This window comes from Schistosoma haematobium, chromosome 7 (assembly GCF_000699445.3).
Source record: "Schistosoma haematobium chromosome 7, whole genome shotgun sequence".
NCBI classification, from domain to species: Eukaryota; Metazoa; Platyhelminthes; class Trematoda; order Strigeidida; family Schistosomatidae; genus Schistosoma; species Schistosoma haematobium.
In genome coordinates, this window is record NC_067202.1 from 18009198 (window position 1) to 18032630 (window position 23433).

At 39.2% G+C, this 23433-nt stretch overlaps 2 protein-coding genes across 3 annotated transcripts in view; one reads left to right on the forward strand and one right to left on the reverse strand.

Annotated features, from left to right (window-relative positions):
• Nucleotides 1–23423, forward strand: MRPL40 (39S ribosomal protein L40, mitochondrial). Its single transcript, XM_051218145.1, has 6 exons — nt 1–99; nt 4855–4927; nt 4971–5048; nt 5104–5274; nt 13142–14003; nt 20345–23423. The coding sequence occupies exons 2-5, from the start codon at nt 4908–4910 to the stop codon at nt 13611–13613; spliced, it is 741 nt and encodes a 246-aa protein (XP_051064584.1). The 5' UTR covers nt 1–99; nt 4855–4907; the 3' UTR covers nt 13614–14003; nt 20345–23423.
• VARS1_1 (Valine--tRNA ligase) overlaps nt 12965–23433 on the reverse strand; it is a 41338-nt gene continuing 30869 nt past the window's right edge. Inside the window, exons 15-17 of one of the 2 annotated variants that reach the window (XM_051218149.1) lie at nt 20105–20338; nt 16270–16569; nt 12965–13754 (exon numbers count right to left, since the gene is read on the reverse strand). In XM_051218149.1, coding sequence (XP_051064585.1) covers nt 13734–13754; nt 16270–16569; nt 20105–20338 — 555 coding nt within the window. In that variant the 3' untranslated portion in view covers nt 12965–13733. The remainder of the gene's footprint in view (nt 13755–16269; nt 16570–20104; nt 20339–23433) is intronic. The other variant, XM_051218146.1, reaches the window with a different exon arrangement.

Consider the following 23433-nt stretch of genomic DNA (forward strand, 5'->3'; position numbering starts at 1 on the left):
GAAAGCTTGTACTAATCCATGCACTACCGTTCAAAACTATTTGTCATTGGAAGCGGTAGGGTTAAAGTAAAACACTACTGAATGTGGATTACTTAGGAGGTAAGTTATCAGTCAGGTCTATCATGTCATGGGTCACAATTCGTCTCGAAATAAGCAAACCAGCTACCGTCACAGAAAAAGTTCGTTTTTTTACGGTTGGGATCTAACTGCAAGAGTTCTGTACAAAATGTTTACAGTGAAATGAAATAGAATTGTTATGTATCCCTTAGGGGATACATATGTATATAACCCTCATTTTTATTACCTTCTATAAAAAAGTCTATTTGAAGTTAAGTAGTGTAGGATGGATTTGTAATTCAGCCCCAAATATCTCGTTATATTCGTGTGTACACACAACATGTTGGTTATAATCAAGCACTAATGCTTGATCGTAATGATCCATGAAGAAATTATCTCTGGGTTGTTTGTCAACAAGGAAGGACCTGTGTAATATCCTACCTGAGCTCCCAATTTCGGGGAAATCTCCAAAGTCAAATGACCTTCACCAAAGTTGGGGAAAAACCCAAAATTTAGGGGAATCTTGGGGTTTTGGTGCCATTTCTTCAAAATTTCCTAAAAATGAGTCAAATTTTTCCAAAAATTAGGAGATTGGGTACGTACTCACATCACGTATCCGTTACACGTGGAGTGCTCCTCTCCAACCAGTGTATTTGTAATCTTGTTAGCAGACTATAGAGAATGTTGGAAGACTAATTGTCCACGAATTACCTGCTGATAGAAGAAGTGACAACATAAGACAAGAAAGTGTGGATTAATGCTCGTTGGTTTTCTCTTGATTTTTACGCCTTATCACATCTTCGTTTACTCAGTTTCTTACCTGCATATTAACTCATTTTTAACTAAGTTTTAGTGCATTTCAAAATGTGATTCCTCTCTTCCCCATATTCTTACTATTCAGTTATTTCGGTTTCGTACGATAAGCCAAACCGTTGTTTTGTGACGTAACGACTACTTGTGATAGCAGCCTTATTATCTGATAGTTTGTTTGGAAACATGCAATTTCACTAGGTAAAATACTATTCTGGCTACTGGTCACTGACTCTGACTTCAAATCTTTCTCGGGCTTATGCAACAGTTCAGTCTCATCAGCAGCTATTACGGAGCCACACCTTATTATGTGTATTAATTATCAATCAGCATTCTCTTTTTTCATTTTAGAAATAATCATTTAAAATCCTCTGCTACATGACATTAAGAAACGAGTGCACAATATTTTAGAGATTATTTATAGCCTATCCAATTTATTTATTTATAATTGTCCAACAATCATATTCTCAACTAACTGTTCAGCGTAGTTGAATATGTTATTTGTTATTTCACATGATACTCTGACTTTGAAACAGACTAAAAACTCAGCAAAGTGATTGTGTCTAGTGTGACGTGTTGGAATGAAATATAATCGTTCTACATTATCATCCATTTTCGAGTGAAGTTTGGGACAATTAGCACAGATTGTTTTGTTACTTTAGGTTTGTCCCATCGTCTAATTTGTTTGTTCTCTAGTTGTTTTATACTTGTATTTTGTTATATACGTTGTACTAAGATATATATGATCATAATTATACAAATAGAACTATGACCGAAAATCTATACCTTGTTGGAATCTGCGTAATAGTTGTGAACAGTAGTAGATCGGAGATAAAATGGCCTGTAATTCGTAACAGTAGTGCAGACACATTTATTCTTTAGCGCCTTTTAAATATTTGACTTCAAGAATATCCTATTTTTATTCGTCTCTTATTTTTGAGTCAGTTTTTAAACTTTAACAAACTTGGTCATTCAGTGCTTAGGAACTTAGGGAAGATAAAAGGTGAATGCGTCTGCGCCATTGCCAATGATTTTCACCCATGTCACCCAAAGTCTTTAGCCATTGGTTTCAATAATCACATGGACCCCAACTAAGTAACCTTAACTTAGTCTAGTAGTTAATGATTTCATGGTCTAAAGCCACATCTTGGTTTTTTCACTCCTGGCTTCCTCTCAACCTATTTTTACACCAATCAACATTGCCTGCTGATGTATTCAGCAGTTAAGCATGTGTAATACATATCCCAACCACTTCAGTCAACAAATACTCACCACCTTGTCAACCGGCTTGCTATCTTATTCTGGTACCGTCTACCTAACTTCAGCATTGCTAATTAGGTGGTCTAAAAATGTACAAGTGGTACTTCGGAGACGCCTGTGATCGAGTACTAGTAGCCAACGAATATCCTCTATTCTTAAAAGCTGTTTTACATGCATAAGATAAAATAGAGTACAGTTAAACAGTGAACTCGTCCTTTGGTTTTCAGTTGACTATGTTGACTACACTAGCATAGGTTGACAAACACCAGCTGAGTATTTTGAATCCATGCCGAGATTTGGTCAGGCATCAGGATTGATGAGACTCCCAATATAAGTGAAGCAGTCGAAGCACTCAATCATCTCACTCTGTCACTAATCTTGGACATGATGCAGACTGGTTCTAAGACAATGTTTTGCATTTGGAGGGAGAGAATCCCATCCGAAACACTTGGACTGTTGCTTAAGGTGACCAGGAGACTGCCAAACTTTGTTTTTAGGTTTAATTTACATGCCGTGGGCATATTTCCGAAATGAGAGAATGAAGGCTCTTATTGACTTGTTGTGTTCAACCTATTTGACCTACAGACATGGATACAACGCAAACCACCGTAAAGAAGGAATACAAAGAGCAAAGAAAACGAAGGTTGTTATCAAACAGTAAAAAGTGTCAGGTGGTTGAGGGTGGTCGACAGGAAACCCTGGGCCTTGGTCTCGCACCATTCAAGATTAGTCAGCAAGATGTCCATGTAATCTCAAGGAAACTTGTATTTTCTACAGGATTTGAACCTCCACCCAGCTTCACAGTTTGAGGCGTTACCGTTAAGCTATTCGGGCTACGACTGACACCCTATAAAACTAAGATATTTACGACTGGTTGATCACTGGATAGTGACTAATATTATGTATATCTAGTCCTTATTAGTGCTGATAGAATCCCATTGGTCAAGTTTCAATATGGCTACTAATCCAGGTGACTCAAGATCGCGTGCAGATTGTTGAGAGGTTAATAATTGAAGGTAATCGACGGGAAACCCTAGACCTGAGTTTCGTGCTGCTTCGGTTTTACTAACAAGGTGTACCTTTAATCGTGAGAACAATGTTGCTAACTGTGAAGTGATCAGTCAGTTGTATTTAAAAAGTGAAATACGGTACAAAAAACAAACGAAAAGATTTTACAGTTCAACAGTAATGGCACAAAATATATTCAAACAGGTTACAATATAATTAAATCCCGCTATTCCTTCACATACACCTTCCTACTTCGTTCTTCCAAACAATATTCAGTCTTTTATTATCATTCCTACTACTTTATTTCGACTTTCGCTCTTATCACGTTTTATTTTCATCTGGTCATGCTAATACAGTGTGGTAACTTGGACTGCGGAACATTTGTTCCCGACTTTATGCTGATTATAGTTATTGACTGGTAGTATTACACAAACCCGCATCCCTCCCAGATGATTGTGTGTTAATTTTGAATTACTAGCATTGAAGGAGGTCCACTTATCGACTTAAAATACGCAGATGATATAGTCCTGTTTGGCGAAGACGCTGATAAAATGCAGTCTTTTGGTAGCACTGAGCAACAATGCCAGGATGTTTGGAATGCGCTTCTCCCCCTCTAAATGCAAGTTATTGCTCTAGGACTGGACTGCGTCAACACCTGAACTAAGGATAGGGAGTGAAGTAGCCGAACGCGTCGACAACTTCACTTATCTTGGAAGTTTGATCAGCCCTAATGGGTTAGTGTTTGGTGAAATTTGTGCACGGATTCGAAAAGCTCGTTTGACTTTTGCCAACTTACGTCATCTATAGCGGAGGCGAGATATCCATCTTTCAATTTGGGGACCGGTATACTGTGTGGCAGTTTGTTCTGTTTTGCTTCACGGCTGCGAAATGTGGCCATTAAGAATATAAGATACTCGTAGGCTACTAGTATTTGACTACAGATGTCTTAGAAATATTGCTGACATCTGCTGGGATCACCGGGTAAGTAATAGTGAGGTTAAAAGCAGGGTATTACGGAATGATGATGGTAGATCAGTTGATGAGGTTGTGAATTTTCATCGACTGAGATGGTCGGGTCATGTGTTGCGTATGCGTGAACACCGATTACCACGACGGGTAATTTCAACTGGTGTTATGGATGGTTGGAAGATAGTTAGGAGCGGCCAGACCAATACGTGGCATCAGTGCTTGAAGTCACTGACTTCTAATCTGAGCCATGTTGGTAGATGCAAAATACTTAGTTAGGGTCCGCGCGATTACTTGCAACCAATGGTTGGAGACTGTGACGTGGCTGAGAATCGATCACAATGGCGTCGGTGTATACACTTCCTGTCTTCTTGTAAACTAAGAGATTAAAATCGCTTCATTTCTTTCTTTCTACGAACTAATTATTTCTTCCTGCACTATATCCTTGTATGTAATCTTTCTTTTATATATTACCACCATTGAATTAACTACCTCTGTGAATTGGGTGTTCATCTTGTTGTGCTAATGAGATATGGCAATTTAAACCGATGCACATATGTGCCTGATCCTACGTTGTAGCTGAATGAGTTTATAAGTTGAATACCAGGCGTACCAACTAGTCCATATTCACCAAAATGTCCAACTGTTACGTGAGATCGCACTGTTTACAATATTTTTCTTGTATTTGGTTTTAAAGAGTTTTAGGAAATCCGATATGCTTAAAATGTTTCACTAAATGTTAATATTATTTAGATAATTATCAGCTGTGCACCAGTGCATTTTATTACTAAGAAATATAAAAAGACATGTCAAAGAGATTAACAAGGTACGGATAAATCTTTCAGTAGTATGATAATCGCAATAATTAGCTTGTTTGTACAAAGTCTATTTATTCAACCAAGAACTATCAATCATTTTGCTGGACTGCATACATCATCAATTACCATGTAGGTTATGTTAATTTCAAAACTAGTTGAATTTTTCTCTATTATTATTGTATAGGGCAGAACCTTTAAAAAAGAAGAAAAGAGTCGGCCTAGCTGATAGCCAAATTCAAGTAACTAGAAAAGTTAGAAGAATTGAAAAAGAAATCAAACGACTTAATCGTCTCGATCGAATATTAAGACCAATTGAAGAAATTGAAGGAGATCGTCAATTAAAGAAAGAAATAAAGTAAGCTATTTTAGAAATTCAGATTTCCAGTTTCCCTTAGTACATTGAAAGAGTTGTTCAACATCAATATTAGTCAAATTGTAAAACGTACTCATCTACTTAATGTGGAAAATGTACTGACTCGCTTACACTGAAGTTGTCTCTTACATATTAGGACAACCCAATTGACCTAGGACATTTGCTCCATGAAGTTTTATAATCCTAGGCAGGTCAGTTGGAAGAGTAGTAAGAACAAGAGCAGTAAACCCAAGGTCTAGTAACGGGATCGTACTGTTAGTTTCACTAGGATGTAGCTGTATTAATGTTTCGCACAAATCTCCAGTCTTACCATAAACTAAAGGAAGGTTCTAACAAGGTTATCTTTAAAATTAACATAACCTCGAAAACTCCCACTGTCATTGGTTAAGTTTAAAATGTACAGAGTTCATCCAACCCAAACGACTACTCACAAAATATCGTGTGTAAAAAATTTGAACAACGATATTCCAGACTAACAAGCCTATGAATATCAAACTAGGTTCACTCAAGTAAACACATGGACAGTTATGATCAACTCAGCCTGGCACTGATATGTGTTATCCTAGATCCAAATCCCATAGTGGTAGAGGTGGTAGGAGTATAAGCAGTAATCGGAAACATTAGGGTTTGAAGATGTTATTCAAGGAGTATAATCTAGTGAAATAAACTTGGAAAGAAACAAAAAAGGGACACGAAGAATTCAGAAGATTAGAATTTTGGAGAACACAAAGAGTGGATGCATCTGCTCCATTGCAAACGATTTTGAGCCATGCCATTCAGAGTCTCTAACCATCGGTTGCTATCATCTCGCGGTCCCCAACCAGGTAGTCTACACCTACCAACATGGCTCAGTCCACTTGTCAGTGACTTCATGGATTCGTGTCATGTTTTGGTCTGGCCGTCTCTAGCTTTCTTCCAACCTACTCCTATACCATTGAACATCGCACGTCGGTGTTTGGGCATACGTAACACGTATCCCAGCCATCTCAACTGATGAGGTTTCACTACTTCATCAATTGATTTGCCATCCTTACCTAGTACCCATTTCCTAACAACTGCGTTACTTACCCGATGGTCCCAGGATATACGAACAATGTTTCAAAGACACCTATGATCAAATACTAGTAACCTACGAATATCCTCTACTCTTACCGGCCATGTTTCACTGCCATAAAGTAGGACGGGACGAACTGCTATGCAGTAAACACGTCCTTTGGTTGATAGACGGATATCTCGCCTACGCCATAAATGACGCAAGTTGGTAAAAGCTAGTCGAGCCTTCTGTATCTGTGCTGAGATTTCGTCACACACCAGACCACAAGGGCTGATGAGACTTCCAAGATAAGTGAAGCGGTCAACACGCTCAACTACTTCACTCCTTATCATTAGTTCGGGTGTCGATGCAACCCGATCCTGAAGCAACATTTCGCATTTCGAGGGGAGAATCGCATCCCGAACATGCTTGCATTGTTGCTTAGAGTGGTCAGAAGACTGCATTTTGTCAGCGTCTTCACCAAATAGAACTATCTCATCGGTATATTCTAAGTCAACAAGTAAATCTCCCGGTAGAAGTTCAACCCTAGAAATTTAGATGAGGAGAGTGTTATCTGTAAAAGCACGTCAACGAGAAATTTAAACAAGAATGGAGAGAGTGGACAGCCCTGACGAACACCACTTGAGGTAATCAATTCTGATGACAGTTCGCCATAAGCTCTTACTCGACCAGTTGTGTTCGAGTAGAGAGCCTTTACAAGGTTAATGTACTTCTTTGGTACTCCTTTCAGTGACAAACACTGCCATAGAACCTCACGATCAACAGAGTCGAATGCCGCCTTAAGGTCGAGAAATACTACGATTGTGGGGCGTCTGAATGTGTGTCTGTGTTCCAGAACCTGACGTGGTGTGAATATCTGGTCTATACAACCACGTCTAGGTCGAAAACCAGCCTGGTTTTCCATAGTCTGTTCTTCACGAGCTTTGGTTAGGCGTAGAAGTATTATTGAAGCTAATATTTTAGACACTATATTAGTCAAACTGATTCCTCTATGATTGTCACAAGAGGACTTTTGTCCTTTCTTACAGACTGGCACAATCAGTGATTGAGACCAGTCAGATGGGATTACGTCCAGTTCCCAAATCCTACCTAAGACCTCAGTTAATCTCACTGCTAATACTGGACCACCATCCTTAAAAACCTCAGGAGTAAACCTGTCAGGGCGTGCTGCTCTCCCCGCTTCAGATTTCCCATAGCTTTTTCAACTTCGTAAAGAGTCGGAGGACCTACATTAACTTGCCATTCAGGTTGACTGGAGATCGTGGGAAACCGAAGTATGGCTGAAGGCCAGTTGAACTGATCCATGAAGTGTTCTTCCCATCGATCCAATTTCCTGGATTGAGAATGTAGAATATGTCCATCTTTTTCTGAGACAGTTTCGCTAGAAATCGGGTTCCTAATACCGGTTTCCTTAACAAGTCTGAACAGTTGTCCGCTATTACCTATTGCCACTACCTTTTCCATCTCTTGCTTTCGCTATCCACCACTGTTCACGATCATTGCGTAGGCTTCTTGTCAGCTTGCGCCTAAGCTGAATCCGCTCTTCGTTATGTTCAGAGCCAGATGGGATGAGTTTTCGCGCATCTATCAGTGTGGTAGATGCTGCTGAGATCCAGTGTTTCTCCTTAACCTTATGGTTTACCATACTAGCAGATATCACTGCTGTTTCCACAGCTTTTCGAATACCATCCCATGCTGCCTCGGGGTGGGCATCACATACATGGCTGCCTAACTGTTTTTCTAGTTGTTCCTGAAATACACTCTTAGCTTGACTATCATTAAGTAGGACCCTAAGAGGTTTCCTTGCAGCGTCTTTCCTACGGCCAGTAAGACGCAGACAAATACGCGCTTGCACTAGAGCATGATCTGAGTCTAAGCATGTGCTCCAGAATGAGCGAGTCTTCTATCGAGCTCCTCCATCGGTGGCTGATAGCGATGTGATCTATTTGGGTCCAACGTTGGGACGAATTAGGGGTTGCCATGTTAAAAGATGTTTTTCCTTATGCTTACAGTTAGTATTTGCAAGAAAGAGGCGGTTATCTGAGCATAGCTGCAACAGACAGTCGTCATGATCTGTTCTTTGAGCCACGACACTATAAGATCCACCCAGGTGTCTTTCCCTTTCGCTTAGTTTACCTACTTGAGCATTCAAGTCACCAGCCACTATCACTACATCAAAGCGCCTAGCTTTTCGGAGAAGGTCGGAAAGCTTTCTGTAAAACTCGTCTTTTACATCATCTGAGCTGCAGTCAGTGGGAGAATAGGCAGAGACGACGAGTGTCCCTATCTTTCCGAGTCCTTACTGTTCCGTTTAGTCCGACAACGCTTCCTGCTAGGGCAAACGGTTTTCCTGGTTTCCTGAAACCACGTCCGAACACCGTGCCAAATAGGAAAACAGGCTTCCTTAACTAGGGATTTAGAATCTCGCGCCATCGATGTGTGCTGCGTCTCCGAAACGCGCATACAGGATCCGAGTAGCGTCATTCATTTGACCTCACTATGTCAAAATAAAGAACCAACTCGATTCACACTTCGTGTATCTGGAAGCCCTAATGCTGCTTCTTGTGGCCTCGCTGGCGTAGGTATAACATTGAGTCATAGGGCAGAACTAGCTCTCTTAGACTGGATTCCAGTAGACAGTCGTTTGTGCGTTGTCGGACTAAACGGAACAGTAAGGACTCGGAAAGATAGGGACACTCGTCGTCTCTGCCTATTCTCCCACTGACTGCAGCTCAGATGATGTAAAAGACGAGTTTTACAGAAAGCTTTCCGACCTTCTCCGAAAAGCTAGGCGCTTTGATGTAGTGATAGTGGCTGGTGACTTGAATGCTCAAGTAGGTAAACTAAGCGAAAGGGAAAGACACCTGGGTGGATCTTATAGTGTCGTGGCTCAAAGAACAGATCATGACGACTGTCTGTTGCAGCTATGCTCAGATAACCGCCTCTTTCTTGCAAATACTAACTGTAAGCATAAGGAAAACATCTTTTAACATGGCAACCCCCTAATTCGTCCCAACGTTGGACCCAAATAGATCACATCGCTATCAGCCACCGATGGAGGAGCTCGATAGAAGACTCGCTCATTCTGGAGCACATGCTTAGACTCAGATCATGCTCTAGTGCAAGCGCGTATTTGTCTGCGTCTTACTGGCCGTAGGAAAGACGCTGCAAGGAAACCTCTTAGGGTCCTACTTAATGATAGTCAAGCTAAGAGTGTATTTCAGGAACAACTAGAAAACAGTTAGGCAGCCATGTATGTGATGCCCACCCCGAGGCAGCATGGGATGGTATTCGAAAAGCTGTGGAAACAGCAGTGATATCTGCTAGTATGGTAAACCATAAGGTTAAGGAGAAACACTGGATCTCAGCAGCATCTACCACACTGATAGATGCGCGAAAACTCATCCCATCTGGCTCTGAACATAACGAAGAGCGGATTCAGCTTAGGCGCAAGCTGACAAGAAGCCTACGCAATGATCGTGAACAGTGGTGGATAGCGAAAGCAAGAGATGGAAAAGGTAGTGGCAATAGGTAATAGCGGACAACTGTTCAGACTTGTTAAGGAAACCGGTATTAGGAACCCGATTTCTAGCGAAACTGTCTCAGAAAAAGATGGACATATTCTACATTCTCAATCCAGGAAATTGGATCGATGGGAAGAACACTTCATGGATCAGTTCAACTGGCCTTCAGCCATACTTCGGTTTCCCACGATCTCCAGTCAACCTGAATGGCAAGTTAATGTAGGTCCTCCGACTCTTTACGAAGTTGAAAAAGCTATGGGAAATCTGAAGCGGGGAGAGCAGCACGCCCTGACAGGTTTACTCCTGAGGTTTTTAAGGATGGTGGTCCAGTATTAGCAGTGAGATTAACTGAGGTCTTAGGTAGGATTTGGGAACTGGACGTAATCCCATCTGACTGGTCTCAATCACTGATTGTGCCAGTCTGTAAGAAAGGACAAAAGTCCTCTTGTGACAATCATAGAGGAATCAGTTTGACTAATATAGTGTCTAAAATATTAGCTTCAATAATACTTCTACGCCTAACCAAAGCTCGTGAAGAACAGACTATGGAAAACCAGGCTGGTTTTCGACCTAGACGTGGTTGTATAGACCAGATATTCACACCACGTCAGGTTCTGGAACACAGACACACATTCAGACGCCCCACAATCGTAGTATTTCTCGACCTTAAGGCGGCATTCGACTCTGTTGATCGTGAGGTTCTATGGCAGTGTTTGTCACTGAAAGGAGTACCAAAGAAGTACATTAACCTTGTAAAGGCTCTCTACTCGAACACAACTGGTCGAGTAAGAGCTTATGGCGAACTGTCATCAGAATTGATTACCTCAAGTGGTGTTCGTCAGGGCTGTCCACTCTCTCCATTCTTGTTTAAATTTCTCGTTGACGTGCTTTTACAGATAACACTCTCCTCATCTAAATTTCTAGGGGTTGAACTTCTACCGGGAGATTTACTTGTTGACTTAGAATATACCGATGAGATAGTTCTATTTGGTGAAGACGCTGACAAAATGCAGTCTTCTGACCACTCTAAGCAACAATGCAAGCATGTTCGGGATGCGATTCTCCCCTCGAAATGCGAAATGTTGCTTCAGGATCGGGTTGCATCGACACCCGAACTAATGATAAGGAGTGAAGTAGTTGAGCGTGTTGACCGCTTCACTTATCTTGGAAGTCTCATCAGCCCTTGTGGTCTGGTGTGTGACGAAATCTCAGCACAGATACAGAAGGCTCGACTAGCTTTTACCAACTTGCGTCATTTATGGCGTAGGCGAGATATCCGTCTATCAACCAAAGGACGTGTTTACTGCATAGCAGTTCGTCCCGTCCTACTTTATGGCAGTGAAACATGGCCGGTAAGAGTAGAGGATATTCGTAGGTTACTAGTATTTGATCATAGGTGTCTTTGAAACATTGTTCGTATATCCTGGGACCATCGGGTAAGTAACGCAGTTGTTAGGAAATGGGTACTAGGTAAGGATGGCAAATCAATTGATGAAGTAGTGAAACCTCATCAGTTGAGATGGCTGGGATACGTGTTACGTATGCCCAAACACCGACGTGCGATGTTCAATGGTATAGGAGTAGGTTGGAAGAAAGCTAGGGACGGCCAGACCAAAACATGACACGAATCCATGAAGTCACTGACAAGTGGACTGAGCCATGTTGGTAGGTGTAGACTACCTGGTTGGGGACCGCGAGATGATAGCAACCGATGGTTAGAGACTCTGAATGGCATGGCTCAAAATCGTTTGCAATGGAGCAGATGCATCCACTCTTTGTGTTCTCCAAAATTCTAATCTTCTGAATTCTTCGTGTCCCTTTTTTGTTTCTTTCCAAGTTTATTTCACTAGATTATACTCCTTGAATAACATCTTCAAACCCTAATGTTTCCGATTACTGCTTATACTCCTACCACCTCTACCATTACGGGATTTGAATCGACAATTTCCTCTGTGTGATGTGGCAACTTGGATTGATGTACGTACGTACGAAGTTCTACGGTTTTAATGAGTGACTGAGCTTGTGTGAAAGGAGCATCGCTGGAGATGTTGGTGGTCTGCGGGAAACACCGTTGTACTGTCACACCCTACAATAGTTAGCCGTATGATTTCGCCCTTAGTCCTTGAGTCGCTTAATTTAGTCTTGCCGTTCTCCAATCGACCTGCCTGGCATGGTAGAACCTACAGGAACATATGTTCTAGCCAATGTAGCTCAGTTGGGCTATCATGATAGGCAAGCTCGACCACCGCGTCACGGTAGCAGCTATGGTCGGGAGAAAAGAATAAGAACGCTCACTATCTAGACCAAGATGAAGGCAACACTTCAGCAACGTTGTGAACAATTCTGAGTCTCTAACCATTGGTCGGCCAGACCTTAAACAGATAGTCTGCGTCTACTGATATGGCTCAAACCAAAATTTAATGATAACATATTTTTGTAATATTCTAATGGGTAGAAAAACTAGATTTTCTAACATTTCGTGACTCAGTGTAAGCCAGTTCCTTAGAGAATAAGTTATTTATTTGTAACAATCTACCTAATGCTCAATTTATTCTAAATTATAAAGTTAAACCTTGGTAATGATACCTACAAAAGTTAATGGTTTCATAGACTGACGCTATACCTTGGTTTGGTCGCTCTTAGCTTTCTTCCAAAATACTTGTACACCAGACGACATTGAGATAAATAGTGGTCACTTAATAGTTTAATTGATGAATCAATTAAAGCAAGACCACCATGGAAAACCTGAAAGCAATGGACCGATATATCCTGAAATCGAGTCCCGCTGGCAGGATCGTGGACGCGCACTGTTGAGGAGTTCCAGTGCTTCCAGGTTTTCCATGGTGGTGTTGATTTAGTTGACTCATGAATTTAACTATTAAATTACTATAATATCCGTAAAACCCCTTTCAGATAGTGGTTAGTTAATATTCTGAATACTATATGTGATTATTTGAAGACTTCAAGGTGACAATCGCCAATAAGTTAGTAGTTAAAGCCATCGCATTTTTGAATCTTGTTCCACATAGTTCAGTTTGATCAACTAAACAATATTACTAGTCCACATACACTCATGAACAATGTAGCTCAAAGCTAGGGTACATATACTTATTGTATTAAGCTGATCATAGCAACGTTTAGATTCAACATGTATGTAGAAAATCCAAAATATTTTTAAACTTGTAACTTAGTCTAAAGATTTTTCATTGCACATACATCTATGTTATCGTAGTCATCACTGTTGTTTTCTTCTCTTTTGTAATTCCTTCAGATTACGTCAACGTCCATCAATAGATATTAGTGAAACGGAATTAGATGAACGAATAGGTATTTGGAAGAATTGGACACGTTATCAAAGAAATGTAGCACACAATGAAATGATCATGTATAATTCAGCAATTGCTGCTCAACAGAATGCTTTAAAATGGTTATACAAAACATCTCCCGATTTATACAAAGCGGCTATTCAACCTTGTCCTGAATTAATTCAATCATCAGAATTATCGAATGATGATAATTTAGGAGTAGTAACAAAAGAAAATGAAATGAATTATTTAACATTAGTAGGTCCATATATGACTGCACCAAAATTACACGGGGAATTTATTGACTCGACTGAAGAATATGAACCACCAGATGGTGAACAAATTGATACAACAATTCAATTAACTTATGAATTTGAAATTGAACCACAATTATTAGCTCAACCAAAGAAGAGAAAGTTTATGTTTACAAAAAAATGAAATGTTCAATTCTTTTTTTTCTTCTTGTATTGATAAACAAATTATATATGACTACAATGTTACATTTTGTTCGGAACTTAAAGTTAGTTAGAATGAGTAGCACAACAATACTTCCCTATTTCATTTGAAAAGTGATCTCATCTAAAATAAGAAAAACAAAGATGAAAGCAATCGTATTAAGACGATGGTTATTATGGGGGGGGGTATATTGGAAAAAAAAAGTTAGGAGTGGTCAAAGCAAAATATGGCATCAGTCTATGAATTCATTGACAATGGAACCGAGACATGTTCAGAAGTGTAGATTACTTGGCTCAAGTTCACAAGATTATCGTAACTCGTGCCTAGAGACTTTGAATGACATGGCGCAAAGTCGTTCGCATTTGTGTAAAGGTGCATCTATTCTTTGTTTTCCCTCAGATTATAAGTTTCTAAATTCCTCATAATTTTTTCTTATTTCACTAATTATTTTCTTGAATCGTATCTTTGATACCTAATCCTCTCCTATTACCATTACTATTGCTACTTCGCATACTAAGGGATTTATCCTGATAGTTTCATCGTATTGTAATGCAATATGGCTGTTCAAACTGATGAGCACATGTGCTAGGTTCGACACTGTGTATGACTGATTTTAAGACGAACCGATCTTGATTAGTTTGTCGGTAGAAAACATTAGCATCCACAGTCCAGTGTAGCCAGCCTTGCGTATAATTTCAGTAATCGATACATACAGGGGAAACTGACTTTTCCCAGGTTCTCCTTTCCAAAAGTGATCGGGATGAATAATTGTCATGAATTCAGAGACGTCAAAATACTATGATATATAGAACAAAATGCGGAGATTTTTGAACGCTTTTCATGAATTACTTAGCATAAACTGTTTTCTGATAAAAATCGGACATGGATACCGAAAGCTTCGTTACATAGATACTTGCTGGGATATTCGACCTATATGTGTGTAAGGTTTTAAGAAATAATAATAATAATAAATATTCGCCGAAATTACCTACTCCGACTAATGGTCTTGACATATGTAGAATGAGAAGATTATTTGGGATAATAAATGCAAAACATTTAACTAGCTCGCATATGTTAAGACCACCGAGTGAGCAATACTGGGGTTAGACCCAGAATGTTAGTTGAAGGTGGCAAATCATTTGATGAGATCGTGAAACTTCATCGACTGAGGCAGTTAGTGCATGGATTGTGTATACACAAATATCGCTTATCTTGATGCGCGATACTGGTTAGTGTCGGAGTAAATTGAAAGTTAAATGTAACTAGACTAGAACTTGACATAAGTTCACCAAGTCATTCACTTTTAATCTGAGCCAAGTTATTAGGTGCAGACTACCTGATTGGAGTTCGCATGATTTTCCCAAACAGTGGTCGGAGACATTGGATAACATAATTCAGAATCGGCGTTGACCTATTGATTTTTATTAGATTATATTGTCTATGGTTGATGTTTTCTACTAACATTGATGTTGATTACTATTACTTGGGGTTTTGTCTTGCGACGAATTGAACCGATGCACATATATTCCATGTTTTATGTTGCTTACAACTGACTGACTACCGAAACATACACAGGATCTCTAAGTGGATTTTTACGACAGCGTATTATTAATTGTTCTTTAAATCTTGTCCCATATAGAGTTGTAAAGCAACAAGCTAAATAAAGACATTTGTCTAGTAGAACTCCTAAACTGTCAATAGTTCTTCGCCTAAGATTAATGTTTAAATAATCTTCAAGAAAAATTTAAAAAGTACAAAAAGAAAGAATAACTATAACTGACTACCTCCAAATACCCTGGTACAACCGAGGGTATGGAGTCAGATCTCACACGGCCACGCATATAAAGCCACCGTCAGGAAAGTCCTACTTACTGCCCTCTCGAGGCGCGAGTGTTGCTTACGAAAATGAGAGGACGAAAAGCGAATATCCGGTACTTTAACTGGATTGGTGGATATGGAGGATCTACCTAGGAGCAGTTGAAAAACACTGATTTCAAACCAATCGTGCACATTCGTTTCAGGATCTTGAATGAACAAATGGCGTATGGACCAATTATTGATTACCGTTTGCCATGGGATTGAATCTCCTAAAGTTGCTCCACTTCCTTGTGGATCCAGACCGTTAGGTCAAAAGCTTGGGGTGTGGTCATCCGGTCAGCATCATATCACAATTGATTGATCACTGGGTGGTGATCAATGTCATGCGTGTCTAGTCCTTATTTAGTGCAGATCGAATGCTATCGACCATGTTGCAATGTGGCCACCAGTCTAGGTGACTCGACACTGCGTGCACTATATATTGAGATTAGATGGTGGTTGGAGGTAGTCAACAGGAAACCATGGACCCAGGTTTCGTGCTACTTGGCACTCGTCAGCAAGGTGTACCTGTAATCTTAAGGGAACTGGTGCTCCCTGGCGGATTCAATCCCGTGTCACTCATCTTCACAGTCAGAGACGTTACCACTGGGCTATCTGGGCCGCGACTGACCTCCTGTAGGACTGAAATGTAATCAGTCAGTAATCATAGCCTACACACAAATCAAGTGACTTGTGTAGCGCATCTGTATTCGGTGTCCCGCCCCTCTTTATCTTACCAATATTTATGTATTGAAATAAAATAAATAAACAAACAACTCACTTTATTTGATTGATTGAAATAATTTCTCAATTTGTCAAACCATATAACAACATATTGTTTATTATTATTTAAATTAATCCATTCATTATAATCTATATATTGTGTTAATGTATATGCAACAGAGATATCAGCAATTGTTGGATAATTTGTACCAGTTAAATAGTATGATTTATAATAAGTTAAATAATTTTCAACCATTTCTCTATAAATTGAATATTGTTTTGAATCAATTTTATTATTGAATGATAATAGTTTTATACTCCATGACAACCATTGTTTAATTTTACAATATTGTAACAGCTACATATATGTATATGTGATATATTTAAAAAAAAAAGAAAGAACAATATACAGTATATTAAATACATGATCAATTGAATAGAATGTATACATTAATAACTTAGGTCAATAAAGATAATTGATTACATACGCACATGCACTTGCACACACACACACACACTGATGTTAGTCAGTCTTCTGGAGGTACCTGAAAAGGAAATTGGATTAGAGTTGGTCTTAGTGACATGAGAGCGTGACCGCAGTGCTCAAGGGACAACTGCTCGAGGTCGGTCACACACGACATATTTATGAGTAATTTTCCTGTTAGCTCCGTACTTGTTGAGACCTTACCACCGGAGACGGATATTTGTGGGATAAGGCGAGGTGTGCATTTTAGGGTCGACCTTTTCTAACCCTACTCCTCCTTGTGGGAAGGCAGCATCACTGTTATGCTGGTGCACATGGGCTCCAGTATCCTGCGGGAACAAATGGCGTATGAACCACTTGTTTGTCACCGGCTTCCATGGGACTGCATCTGCTTACAATGCTCCACTGCCTTGTGGATCAGATCTTCAGGTCGAAAGCTAGGGGTATCCAGGCAGTATCACAGCCCTCACACATATCGAATGAGATCTGTGTGGCGCATATGTATTTGGTGCCTCCTTGTACCAATATCTATGTGTTAAAATAAATAAATATGCTGGTTGTCTGAAGGAAACACCTTACTGCTGTCACACCTCTGTACAGTCAACAGTATGACTTCGCCTTCGGACCTTGGGTTTGTTGCTTTTAGTACTACCGCTCTTCAACCGACATGTCCCGCATGGTAGGACCTTCAGAAACAGTTGTCCTAGCCAGCATAGTTCGACTGGTTCATCACGATAGGCGAGCCCGACCGCCACGCCAAGGTAGCAACAACGGTCGGGACATACATTGATGACTAATATTTGGTTTCCTTTTTTATAAGGAACAAGATACATGATATTACAAAACAGAAACGCAGAGGTACATTATTATACTAAAGATGAACGGACAGATATCTCTTGATTTGATCAATGGAGTTTGGTGTGTGTTACTGATGTCAATAGATATAAGTAGTATGTATCATTAACCGAAAGTGAAATGTCTGGTGGCAGAAGATTGAAGAAAAGAGAACGAGAATAGAGAATGACTGATGTGGAAACGAAGAGACAATGAAATCTGAGACGATTGATTGACATTTTTCAAATGAAGTATTTACTGTATGGTTCTCAGATTTCAATAAAATGTATTCCAATACATTTGATTGCCCGCATTTGTGTTCTCGTTGACTACAGGAGTATAGTACGATCGGTCGTTGAGCGTGGACAAACAACCACAGACTACTAAATGTGTGATTACTTTTCCTGTCATTGATCATTTCTACTCTGGAATCACTGAGATTGACTGTTTGTAATTGTATTGAATAAAGTATTGTCTAGTGTTAATCTAATTCTCTATTCTGGGGTCCTAAATCCTAGTTCTGATATAACGAAAGTTTATCAACTAGCTACTAACTGTAAAAAAAGTGATCACACAAGCTAGAAAAGATATAGAAAACTGTCAACATTTTTAGTCATTAAAATACTTGGGGGTTTCCTTGTGCAATACCGAAATGTTTGTCAAACTATCTAAAGGTAGATATAAATAAAGAACATATGGAACTCAAAACAACTTTCACCCAATATCAAAGTCAGAATCTTCAATGCAAACGTAAAGACAGTTTTACTGTACGGAGCTGAAACTTTCACAACTACTACAACCATCATCAATAAGGTACAAGTATTTATAAATAGTTGTCTACGCAAGATACTCAATATCCATTGTTCGGATACCATCAGTAACAGCCTTCTGTGGGAGATGACAAACCAGCTTCTAATTGAAGAGAAAATTAGGAAAAGGCGATGGAAATTGATATGACACACATTACGGAAATCACCAAACTCCATCATGAGGCAAGCCCTGACCTGGAAGCCTGAAGGGAAGCGGAATAGAGGAATACCAAAGAACACACTGCGTCGAGAATTGGAAGCAGACATGAAAAGGATGAATAGCAGCAACTGGAAAGGGCTGGGAAGGATGCCCAAGACACTGCTGGATAGAGAGTGCTAGTGGGTGGTCTATGCTCCTGAACGAGGAGTAACAGGAGCAAGAAAGATATAAATAACCTCCTCTCTCCAATGTCATTTTCAGTTGTATCCATATTCCTTACATCTCAATGATGAAATATCAGAAGACAAACGCCTGATCTATGATTGAATCTAATTATTTATATAGAATAAATACGATTGTTCATATACACATTTTTAAAACAACATAAAATTACGATGAAAAACTGATTCAACGGTTTATGCTGATTGGGTTTAATAACAAAATAGGATTGTCCACAATAAGATTGTTTCGATAATGTTGCAGGATACATCCTAAACTGGATTGGGAAAATGTTTACCTTACTGACAAAAGAATTATGATATTGATTTCTACTTCACTCACTTCCAATCACAAGTATAAAGTGACGTACTTGGTTATGAGACACGAATTTATTTTCGCTTAAAAGATACTACTGATAATGCTGTCCCAATAAAAGGCATGAGTCTGTGACATATTTGTTGCAAAACTGAATATCTTTGACCATTAGGCCACGGTTTTAAAGAAATAGTTGACAGCAGCCTGTACAGCACTATGCCTCAACGTTCACAAGAGAAAGAACAATATTTTAAAATACAACACACTGAATAACGACCAAATCACATTTGATGGAGAAGCTCTGGGAGAGGTGTACACTTTTACGTATCTGGATAGTATCATTGATAAACAGTGAGGATCTGATGCAGATGCGAACGTACGGATCGCCAAAGCAAGGACAAAATTTCCACAATTCTAGAACACTTGGAGATTAAAACAACTATCTGTCAGCCAACGGCAAAATTTTCAATACAAATGTCAAGACAATTCTAAATAGTTTTCCATTGTATGGAGCTGAAATTTGGAGAACTACCACAACCATAATCAAAAAGGTACAGGTATCTATAAACGACTAGCCATGCAAGATACTTCAGATTCGTTGGCCGGATACCGTCAGCAACAGCCTACCGTCACAGGGAACAAACCAGCTAACAGTTGAAGAGGAAATCAAGAAAAGATATTCATTGCGGAAATCATCGAACTGCAACACGAGACAAGTCATAATTCAGTATCGTCATAGCAAAAGGAATAGAGGAAAACCAACGAACACATTGCACTGAGAATTGGAGGCAGACATCAAAACAATAAATAGGATTTGGAAACGACTGGAAAGGAGAACCAAGAACATAATTGGTTGTAGATTGGTGGTCAACATTCTATACTCTCTACAAGTAGTAATAGACATAAGTAAGCGCAGTAAGAAAATGCTAGCTAACTGAAATCCTGGTAAAATATTACCGACTATCTAAATATAGGCGGTATGTGTTAAGATTTCAGGGCAAAAGAAACATTACAAATAATCAATAAGCATACATTGAATTGTGGAAAAAAAAACAATAAGAAAACACATTACTTGATCGCCTCCTTTTAATTCATTGGTTAGAATACTGTCAATTTTCGCTTCAAGATCAAATAGATTCGATGGTATTATTGATGAATTTTCTTGTACATTAAGATAGTTACATAAAGCATCTAAAAGGATTTCACCAAGTGTCATTGAAGAATCATTTGTATTGATTTGTTTAATATCTTTTAAATTGTTCATAACTTCATTTAATCCTTCTAATTCTATATTTAATTCATATAACTATAGAATAAGACAATAAATAAACCGGAAACAAATCACAAAGCACACAGAACTCTATCTCCAAGAGACATTAAAGAAATGTAAGTTATACTTTTCCTATGATATAACTACGTCAGATTGATTTGATAAAAGGTAGTTAATATGAGATGGGTTTTTTGTGGAGATTTTAGAAATTTCAGATTAAAATCATGAGTCAATTGAAACTAGACCACCATGGAAAACCTGGAAGCACTGGGCGGCCGTTTCATCCTATTGTGGGACTCCTCAGCAGCGCGCGTCTACGACCTCGCCCCCTGCGAGATTCGAACCCAGGACCTGCTGGTTTCGCGCGCGAGCACTTAACCACTAGACCACTGAGCCCGCATCCAACGGTGTTAATGTCTAACTTCAACAAGGTAGTTAAACATAGAAGTGAATTTAGAGACATAGAAATTCCAGTTTACAAGCTAGTAGTTGATAGTTAATTGTTAACGGTCCAAAATACTTATAATACACGGTAGGATCTATAGTGTACAAAGGTACAATGATATGGAGGGCTAATCAGAAGTAGCCTAATGAAAAGGTCAATCGATGGCAATCAGAAGTGACATAAAGGCCAAGTGCATTTCATTGGCTAGGGAATGGATCAATTTCCTAAAGATTAGAGTGGTCTATATATACGAATGATTATTTGTGCATTTTATTCGGTAGTCCAATACGCTTCCTCGCTTAATCTTGTGTTCTTGTTCAAGTAATCAGTTTGGGGGGGGGGTTAGCGCATAGTATACCATGTATCAGTATCAGATTTTGGACACCGCCCGTCACAACATAAAATACTTACTGATGTTGAGGGAAGATTTATAGCTCATGTGGATGATTTTCATGGAATTTTGTTCTCTGAGCTGGTTGGTTTGGTCGTGAAGCTTCAGGTAGAAATGAAGTGTTGATGATGTCGTTCAGATGAATGATGAAAGCTCCATGATCAAACTAACCACCTCAGAGAACAAAACTCCATCATAATACTTACTGATCTACTCAGAGGATAGTAGCCTCGAAATTCAAATATCATAAACCAATACAAATAGGAATTTCAAGAATTCATTTTAAATTATAATTCTATGTGGAAATGAACTAGTTTCGATTAAATAATTAGTTATAACAAGCATATAAGTATGACGAATTGTCGTTTTACACTAAAGAGTGAGTTCAATTAAACAATTATTTAAAATTAAAAAAAAACACTGGCAACGCTGGGACTGGTTGGAAAAAGAGGAGAGGTGATCAGTGTATGACATGGTGTCGTGGTGTGAAAGAAAGCTGTACAGGACCAGCCCCTAATGTTCCTCTACAACTCCCTGGCTGGGGTCCTAGAGATGATGCAACACAGTGGCTAGAGACGTTACCAGATATGGCTCAGAATAGAAGTCAGTGGCGATCCTGCTGTAACCTTCCTTTACTTTCCTCATAAAAAGTGGTTGTAACTTCCTCAACTGAAAGAATTCTTCTGGTTGTACCTTTCCGTTCCCCCAATTATTATTACTATCGTTATTTCACTATCATACACTAATTTGTGGTCGTTATTGTTCGCTCTTTTTTTTCTCATACGCACCTTACCTTATTTTTTTCCCTTCTCATTCTCATTGTTTTGTGTAGCCCATATATATCTGGTGCTCCCTTGAATCAATATTTATGTGTTTAAATAAAATAAAATAATGAAGAAACACTGAAAGTTTGTTGTGTCTTAGTATATGATTTCTCAACAAGAATAAACATTCATGACCTCATTTAGGATGAAATCTAAGATTTTATGACTTTCTAGTGATTGATTAACAAATTCCAACACTTTATACTAATAAACAATCACAAATGGATACCACCACCTAATGAACAATTAAAAACAAAGATAAACAATAATGAAGAGCTATTTCGGTTTTGGTTTATGATCTTTTAGCAGTGCAATTAACCAAAGCTAGAATGCTACATAGTGATCCACTGATAACTTTGGATAGTACTACTTATACCATGCAACCATAGTTCCAACTCTTCTAGGTGAATTCTCCGTATTCACTAATTTGGTTAAAGCGCCAGATATCCGCTTTTCTTCATGTCAATTCCGTAAAAAATACCCTCGCCCCGAGAAGGCAGTGAGTAGGATTTCCCTGACAGCGGCTATATACACGTGACCATGTGAGAGCATTTAAAGAAGGAAAGTGTAATATTCCCACCATCGGCCGAACCTAGTTATTTAGGAGCTTTTACTTTGTCATTATTCTTGTTAATTTTGCCTGTCTATATTGATATGATGTTGTAACTTGGACTAATATATAGTTTGTGCAAAATCCTACACGTTGACTATGAATGATTGTAAAAAAACTTTTAGTCACATCACCTAATCACTTTCACTGTTGCTTGCAACTATCACACAGATATCAGTTATATAGTCTGGTATACTGAAGACGATTTATTCTAAGCATCAGTGTACAAGTAAGACAGATCTATGCCATGTTACATTCAATGTGCCCCCAAATGCCTTGGTACGGCCGAGAATGAGGAGAGTCAGCTCTCCCTCTCCAAATGCTCTCACATGGTCACGTGTATATAGCCTCTGTCAGGGAAGTCCTACTCAATACCTTCTCATGGCGGGGGTGTTGTTTAAGAAATTGAGAGGACGAAAAGCGAATGTTCGGCGCTCTAACCGGGTTGGTGGACATGGAGAGTCCACACAGGGGAGTTGAAAAACCCTCATTCCAAACCAATGGTGCACATGGGCTCCAGCACCCTGAGGGAACAAATGGCATATGAACCAATCGTTGGTCACCGGCTACCATGGGACTGCATCTCCTTACGATGCTCCACTGCCTTGTGGATTAAACCTTCAGGTTGAAGGCTCGGGGTGTGGCCCCTTAAGAAAACCACCTGTTTCGGTTTGGGCACCCGGGCAGTATCATAGCCCTCACACATATCAAATGAGATCTGTGTGGCGCATATGTATCCGATGCCCCCTTGTACCTGTATTTGTGTGTTCAAATAAACAAATAAAAAATAAACATTCAATGTAAATCAAAGAATTATACAGAAAATTAATACAATTTTCATAAAAAATCACTAATAACTTA